An 8,853-nucleotide genomic window follows, 5' to 3' on the forward strand; every position below is an offset into this window, starting at 1 on the left:
GCCAATTGATTGTAACAGAGTTTTCTTGAAACTTTCAAAAATGAATATCATACACAGTGCTTCCACCCTAAAAACACTTGATATAGCTGGCATAAAGTTATTTGCCAACACAAGTGGGTGGGTTTGCAGTGACTTTGCAAATTCTGGAATCGGGGCCGATTTTTGCAGCTGCGTCAGATCAGTGGTGAGATCATAACCCCCAATTCATAGAGCCTGCTGAGCTGCTGGAGGTCCATGGGGCTTTGAAAGTTGTTCCTGGACTCAGAGATTACACCAGCTGCTGAAGCACTTTTTTCCATCCTCATTTTGTAAAGGGAAAACATGTCAGTATATTTCTTATTATACTTGTTTAGTTATGGTGCTGGGAAAAAAAACAATTAAGCTTGTTTACTAGCTTTAATCAGATGTGTGCAGAGCCTTTGAATTTCTCAAAGTGGTATTATACTGGAACCTTTGGAGAAAATATATTCCAGTTCCTTGTAGTTTTTTATTCTCTAAAGATCTAACTTGTGAATCATCCACCCACCTGCTCTTTTTGTTTTTAATGTTCAAATTTGTATTTTGATTCTGTTTTTGTTTTTCCATATTCCGTGAAGTCTGGAGCTGATAAAAAAACAATACTTCTGTAGCACTCAGCTTCCCTGGACGGATTCATGAGCTTTTGAAACTTGAACTTTGAGTTTTCTTGCCATCAAAAGGCCGTGAGGCTGTGCCAGGAGTGACAGTTCGGGTGTTCCACTATGTCATTCCCAGCTGACTGAATCGTGACTCTGTGTTCATCTTTGTGACTGGGCGGCTCTGGAAACTCAGTAGCAGCTCGGGGATTAGCGTTTAGTCAGGGGCACTTGATATTAAAACATCAAGCACTCAATAAGTATTACGGTAGCTGCAGGTTTTTCTTCCTACAAATCTGCAGTCCTTGTTATTTTCCCTTCTTCTTTTGTTTTGATTGAATGTGAAATATATGTCAAAAAAGAAGACAGTCAGATGTGAACGTTTGCTCCACCATCAACTAAAATAGGCATCATTATCAGCAGAACTCTGTAGTGAGCAGGAGAAACCATGGCAATTCAGTTCCTTCCCTTTCTTTCTCCATCTCTGTCCTTTAGCCTCTTCTTGAGCAGCTCATGCCCCATAACAATTCAAAGATTAAGCATGTTGGCAGAGCATTTCTGACTCTCCACCTTCTGCTTCCTCACTCTACACCCACTTTGTCCCTCTTCAGTGTGCAACAGAGAAAGGCAAGCTAAGCTTCCATCGAGCTGGAGAATAGGTGGCATGATTGCCAAACATGAAGCAGTGATGCCTTATGGTTCCCATTTCCCCTCTCAGACCTTATCCTCAGCTTTTCTTCCTATGGACAGTAGTTCATAGGATTTGGGGGAGAGAGAATAGTAAAACTCATTTAGGACTGTGGGATGCCATAAATATATTCCCTGAATTTTAAGTCCAGAGGTAACTGATCACTCATTGTATGGAGGAGTGGGTGCTTTGTTTCTTTAAATATGTGAACAAGACAGTTTGCTAGTAATCTTTCCAGACTGTCAGTAGACCTGCTGTTGCTGACCTGCTGAAAGCCTGTCTACGTGAAGCACAGGCCTGGGATAAGGAATCAGTAATATGTGATCTGGCAAGTAAGCACTGCTATTGGAGATTGCTTAGCTTTGAAAAACATGTCGTGTGGCATTTCTTTTTGCAGGGCACTACGAGAGAAGATGCCTCCTGTTGTGGGAGCTGTGACACAGTTTCATGCTTGGTGGCATATACTTACAGGCCTAGGCTCTTACCTTCATATCCTTCTGAGGTAGGAAAYGTTTTCTAAACTGGATGATCATAAAACAGCCTTAGGAGTTTTCCCAGGGTCATATTTACTTCAGATTGTTGTATCAGCCAGAAGAACGGGAAAATAACTTATTAAACTAGAGGAGGTGGGGATATCTTTCTTTTTAAAAATTATTTTTAGAGAGTTTTTAGACTAGCTATATGTTCTTCAAAATGTAATCATAAGTCTTTAAATAGACATGGACAATGCAATTCATAAGTGGGAACCCTGTAGTAATTACATTGAAAATGTATTTGACAGTATGTTATTCAAAATATATGCTATTAACACCTTTCTGTTCTTGTGCAGCGATGCTCAAACACTTACAAATGTTTAATTTTAGAAGTATTAACTAATCTTTTTGATATGAACTGTCATTCCTGAAAACTCGCAGGCATTGCACTATAGAGCAGGAAAGTGACAGCTGAAGTGGTTGAAACCAAGGTGGTGTTCCCAGAAGCACAGGATACTAGTTTTAGAAGAAGACTTGGACAGGAACCTAAACTAGCAAGTTTGCAGCAGCAGTTTTTGGCTCTGTTTTTGCTCTATACCACCATCTACTGGAATGAGAACTGAAAGTGGAATTTAATATGAAAACTGAAGAATTTCTGTATTTTGTTCATTATGTAATGAAAGCTCTTTTACCACTTAACCAGAACTATAAAATAATGTCTGTTTAAGAGATGTTTTCTGAGTAGCTGAGAAAACTTGATCACGTATCAACTTTCCTACATCAAATAAACATAAGATTCTAAATTGACTAGTAAAAGGAAAATGAAAGGAAAATAAGTACAGTTCCAGCAGCTGCTCTGATAGTGGGTGTTTTGGGTTTTGTTTTGTTTTCTTTTTTCCTGGTATCTGATTGCTCAGAGAGCAATTCTGCTTCATTTTGTGGTACACTGATGTACTTTCATCCTTCCAAAGTTGCAGAGTCTAGTCCCTATTTAGTCTTTCCCCTAATGGAGAGAAAATTAACTTATCTGGGTTTCTTTCTTCCTCCCCACATAGGGGCAGGGTAAATTCATTTGCTAATCATAGTCTAGCACTAAGGGATTTGCTGTAGGCTAACATGTCCTAGGCAGAATGGGTATCCCTGCAATGACAGAGGCAATTCTTTTCTAGTTGGAAAATGAAACTGGGATTAGTACATCATTATTATTTTATATGCTTTATTATATATTGAATTTTAAGCACACTTTTCCTCTCTCCCTCAGTTTATACACAAGGACACTTTTTCTGAAACACAGGCCAAAGGTGAAGGTAAGCAACCAGTATTTTGTGTCCATTGATGCGCTGTGGCATTCAGATGTTTTGTGTTTGCACATGCATTGAGGATCAATGGTTGTCCTTGTTAGGGTTCTGTCTTTGATTTCTACATTGATCACAAGAAATACGGTTGAAATCATGTTAATGTTATTTGATTTCTGTTCCAAGAGGCTTAACATTCCAAGAAATTTTTCCCCTCTCCCTATTTTTCTTTTAACAGTTTGTTTTTGGAATATGGCCTGTTCTTCTTGTGGAGCCGCCCAAGAAGCTTTGACTGAGATCTAGACAGTTGCATTCAACCACCTAGCCTGGCTGAATAAAGAGATTCAACAGTTACTACAGCTGAAGTGTCAAAATTATGGATCAGTTCAAGTACCATTGCTATAAAAGGACTTCTCTGCATTACTTGGCCTCCCAGCCAGACCAGAGTGAAGAGTCGACACATTAGGGAAATAACATTTAGTATGGTTTTATTCTAAGTTGTTTAAAAAAAAAAAAAAAAAGATTAAGACACAATATTTTTATGTATATATTGTATAGCTGATGATACTGAGCTAATATTTCGTGCTGGTCACAGAAAACTAACCATTTTTGAAGTGGATTGCATACATTTTTCATTCAGTTTTTGTTCTTTCTGTGGTTTAAGCTAATATTAGTAACTGAATGATAAAAACAGGCCATTGATGGCCAAGCTAAGCATCTGTGTGGCCTATAGTGAACTGAATGCTTAACCTGAACTACTTTAATCTTGCACTTTTATACAATTAATGAAGTATGTAATGATTTAGGGCTTTATTCTATCTTGCTTCTCCACAGCCTCATTTGCAATTTATATTTTAAGGAAAAATGTTGGGCTACATAGTGCCATTTATTTTATTTTGCACCAGGTTTCCATTATCTCTTTAGTCCAACTGAGGTAAATCGTGGAGGATGTTCCAGGGTGTGATCAGGAGAAGACACTTAAGATGGTGAAACCTTTGTAAGGGTTCTTGTTTGGTGTGTGGAACATGAACTCCTCATTTTTGACCAGTAGTGATCTATTAGGAGACTGCAGGGTCCTTTGGGTGACTGTATAACCACAACACTTTTGTTTCTTATAATTATTGCTTACATGCCTCCCATTTTCTCTCCCCATATCCCATTCCTACTACAGATTCACAATCGCCTTAGAAATATGCTAGCGCAGCTTCAAATTCATGTCTTTCCCTTATTTTTCAAGTCTTAAAAAAAATATTGGTCTGACTTCCAGAAGCAGCATCTTATTAGGAAATATTGAACAAAGAGTAAAAAATGACTTACATTGAGGATACCCCAAAATATAATTGGCAACATTTAGATTTTTCTTAATATTTCCATGACGCGGTTACTCTGTGGAAAGTTTGAGATTACTCCTCATGACCATCTCTTCTAAAAACAACCTTTGGGTCTTCACTGGGGACAAACCCTCTGGTTTCTGCATGTTTTTTTTTTTCCTACCCAGCCGATCAAAATTAATAAGTCRGCATAAAGAAAACATTGAACTAACACAGTTTTTCAAAATATACCTCATATCAGAGTCTGTGGTTTTGACTCTCCGGACCTTGGGGTGACTAATGGAGCCTGTCTCTGGGCCTCCTACCTGCCGTGCTATGCAATTTTCATCACCTTTTGATGCTCTGAGGGGTTTAACCTTCTTGATGTAAAGGGAAGCGCAAGGGAAATGCTTGGGCTATACTGGAAATTCCATTCTCTATTAATTTAAAATCCAGCAGTAGCAAGGCACAGTAATCCAGCTATAAAGCTGTTTCCCACATCCCAAAGCCCTGGCTAGTGTAAGCTTCCTTGCTTTGACTGCTGAAAAAGTCAGACTGAAATCTGTATTGTAGAATCAGTGTTAACTAAAATTCTCTCTTCTCTTTAATGTGTTTGTTTCCTGCTTGGAGCTTAACTGCATCCTCTGTGTACATCGATAGCACCCCTACTGATGTGAATCTCCATACAAAATCATGGCTTTTGGTCATGGTGACTGACCCTGGACTCTTGAGATTGAATAGACCCAAACACAGGGCTAGAAAAAGATGCTTAATTTTCAGTGATTCGGTGAGGTTTAAGCACATGCTGAGATCAGCGCATTTCAACCTGTAATCCAAAAACCACTGTAAGGGTCTCTGAATGATAAGTTTAAAAGAAATCTACTGTCAGTAGGCTTCAGTTCCATAGACAAGATCTGCATCTGTGCTGGACAATTTGAGGGACCTTCAGACTGAAAGATGTTGAAACACCTGGCACAGAGGCAGGAAAATGCTGTCTTGGATCAGGTGCCTTTAATTACCCAGAGGGAGTATTTTTGGTAAAGAGATTTGAGAACTGTTTTAAAAATGTAGCTTAAAAAAAAGTGCCTGCCTGTTCACCTCCAGGCTCCCCCAAGCATACTGTTGCTTCTGCACAGTGTTTGATTTTTTTTTCTTTTCTTATTTAGTGTGTTTACATGCTTTCCTAAACTATGGAAGAGAGTCCCATAATAGGAGTGGTGCAGCAACTAGAAATATCAACAGTCACTAATGACATCTGCTTAGCATGGTATTATTTTTTTTGAAAAAAATGAACAAAGCCTGTATTCCAGTGGCCTTCATTTTGTTACTGGAGCCTTTGGGGGATCTGTTTGACTTGCCTGTAATTGCAGTAACCATGGTGTGCTAAGCCACTTTCTTAGTGACAAGGCATCCCTACAACAGTGTATTTTAAAGAAATTTGTTGATTGTCCTACACACTTGCAACAAGGAGGTGTATGTTTCTTTTCAGATCCTGTTGAATTAACTTGTTGGGGGAGGGGGAGGTTGTTTTGTTTTTTTGTTTTTTTTGAGAAAGTTGGAAAAGCTCTTGCATTAATATTGTGTTGCTGTTAGCTTTTCATTCACAAATCATTTCTCACTTATGTTTTTATCTTAACATTATGCAAGTTGGCTTCTTCCTTCACTTTAAATGACCGAAACATGCACACCTCTACCACCCTTCCAGTAGTGGTTTTTTTTTTTTCAAGTTATGTTAGTTCCTGAAGAATGTAATTTACATGTGTATCCTTCTGAGCATAAATAATCTAATTATGGGTCTTGGGTTTTCTGCCTTATTGATCTTCTAAGTGATATTGAAAGTGTGGCAAGCCAGTTGTAACTTCATGTCACTGAATTTCAGACTACCTTTTCTAGTGCCTGGAAAGACGTAAATCCTTTCCCCTGTATTTTGTTATATGTCTGTTACATTGTTCTTTATTTATATCACTTGTATGAGGTGCTGTTTTTTCTAAGATCCTTGGAGCAGCATATCCCAAACTTGTCATGTACTACATCTTTCAAGTGGGTCATCTTTGATCCTGTCTTTTGAGTGGGATTCAGACAACAGCTACTTAAAAGGAAGTAGCAGGTGTCTTATAACATGAATCCTATAGCATGTGTTGAACAGACTTAATCACAGTAATGAACTCTTCTGTTCTTTAACATATGTGAAGAACCAGGAAATCTGTCACCATGTGACCATCAACTTGGCACAGATCAGCAGCAAGTAGTTCTGCAGACCAAGATCTGAAAAATTCTTCCTTGGAAATAATATAAAAATCTCACAAGGACTCTCCCAGTGCAGATCAACACCGTACCTTACTCCAGGAATCAGGATTTTCTGGTTAGAGCTCAAGACATGCATTATCAACTGAAGATGAGACATGATAAACAAATCTGCCATCAGGAGGAATCTCATCTGTGTTTCGAAGGCAGTGTTAGAAGTTGGCTAGCAGTATTAGTCATCTCCAGACCTCATTTTAATGCTCTTTCTTTTAGCACAAGGGAGATGCGCTACCAGCAAGTGTTAAGAAGACTACCCTAGAGTTAGAATTGGAATATGCAGTCTGTCACTTGCCAATCTACCTCTGTCATGTGTTGTACAATACCTGTGCCCTTAATTACATCCGCCTGTGAAGGGCAGACCTTAGAGCAGCCTAACTTAGCACATTCAACCCCTGAGGTTTGCAACAGTATTGAATTGATCTGTGGCTGATTCTGCTTGCTTTCTGTAAATGTATTGCCTTGTTCAKTGTCTCTCCGACTTTTAGGTTGCGCTTGGTCCATTTTCATCTGCACGCAGAATTCTGACTGCTGCACAAAGAGACGTGAGCAGGAGGATTTTAATTCAGGACAGTTGAAGTCTTTTTGGTATTATATTGTTAAGTTAGATTTAACGCTAAGATACAAACACTGTACAGTTTTTTTGACATGTGACATGGGAAGAGATAGGATGGAAAATACTGTTCTATAATTAATTTTAATTCTCTTTTGAGCTGATATTGTGCTGTGTTCATTCCCAGGTCTGTCTTGTTTGGCTAAAAGGAAATTGTATGATTTGAAATGCAGTTTATTCTTTTGGCTTTGGTGCATATGCTTCCAACACCTGGTTTCTAACAGTTAAAAGAGTTTTTCAGCTAACTCTCCCACGTGAAACTCTTAGCAACAGAAAATCCTCGCAGTATCACTAATGTTTCTCACAGTTAGTGCCACCTTGTTTAGTTTGCATTGAACAATTTTGGTAGTACAGCTTTTAAATCTGTTTCTCTCCATGGATGCATTCATGGCATTTGATGGCAGGTGATGAAGTGATTCAGTAAAACACTACTTATTGGAAGGCAAGCTGTAATGAAGCTGCATTGCTCTTGTCTTCAGTGGACCTGTGAATCCAGAAACACATCTTCATTTTGATGGCCTGTGTGCCCCATCATTTTAATTAACATATTCAGGTGAAACGGTTGGTTTACTTTAGAAAAACCCTGTCTCCCTGTCTGCACTTTACAGTAGGCAGTGGGAGGCTTTAAATGCAAAGTTCTGTTTAACTGTGGGACTTCATTATGAACAAGGATAAACGGTGGAATCTTTATTACCCATGAGAAGCGAAAGCCAGAAGGAGATTAAGAAATTTTACATGGAAAGAGAATAACAAGAGATTAAGCACAGAATCCCATAGAATTACGTCAGCCACCCCCCTGATAACTGCACTTTAGATACTTGTGTAACAAGCTTGAATGTTCTGCTGTTTATACGTTTAACTTTTAATGCCGATTCTGCACTCCTTACCATAGAGGTCACGTAGACAATATATCACATTCGGTTCATTATAGATTATTCAGCTGTTGTTTTATGTGGGTGGAACATGACATGGATTGTTGGATACATGAAAGAAAATGTTTATTACACATCTGGAGTGTTCTCTGCTAGCTTTGTTTGAGAGTCCCTAATGTAACTACAGAGAATATACAGTATAACTATTAAGACTGGTTTGGGTTTTGTTTGTTCAGTGTCTTCAGTGTCCCAACTGTCTACTGCTGCCAAGTGCCTGATCTCTCTGTCACAACTCTTTCCCAAGAGTGGAGGCTATGTTTTCTCTTGGGACCCACAGGCAAGGTCCTTGGCAGTTGCTGGTTTGTTTTTTTTGTTAAAAGTTCTCCTACTGCAAGAGTCGTGGCTCTCCACTTAACTACGTTTCTGGAAAGCAGCTATCCAGTTCATGGCTGTCTCTGCTCAGCTCAGACCATGTGCGTGACTTCGCTCCATCCCAGATGGTGTTGCATCCTTTCAGATTTTGAAAGCTGGATGGGGGATTTAGCCTCACAGCTGTCATTTATTTTAGTGGGTATAGCTCAGCGAGCGGCAGTGCGAGGGCCCAGCAGTCAGCCAAGCACTTCATGCAGAGCCCCATTCGCTTACAGGAGCTCCCGGTCAGATGCTCCAGACAGTTTGTACGTATAA

The 8,853-nt window shown here is 39.2% G+C and overlaps 1 protein-coding gene across 1 annotated transcript in view; it reads left to right on the forward strand.

The window, feature by feature from the left end:
• Window positions 1-8,376, forward strand: part of ACER3 (alkaline ceramidase 3) — a 46,791-nt gene extending 38,415 nt beyond the window's left edge. Inside the window, exons 10-12 of the mRNA XM_026078148.1 lie at window positions 1,700-1,804; window positions 3,037-3,082; window positions 3,309-8,376. Of these exons, the coding sequence (XP_025933933.1) occupies window positions 1,700-1,804; window positions 3,037-3,082; window positions 3,309-3,362 (205 nt within the window). The 3' untranslated portion in view covers window positions 3,363-8,376. The remainder of the gene's footprint in view (window positions 1-1,699; window positions 1,805-3,036; window positions 3,083-3,308) is intronic.
• The last annotated feature ends 477 nt before the right edge of the window (window positions 8,377-8,853 follow it).

Source organism: Apteryx rowi, unplaced genomic scaffold (genome assembly GCF_003343035.1).
Source record: "Apteryx rowi isolate R43461 unplaced genomic scaffold, aptRow1 scaffold_471, whole genome shotgun sequence".
Lineage (NCBI taxonomy): Eukaryota > Metazoa > Chordata > Aves > Apterygiformes > Apterygidae > Apteryx > Apteryx rowi.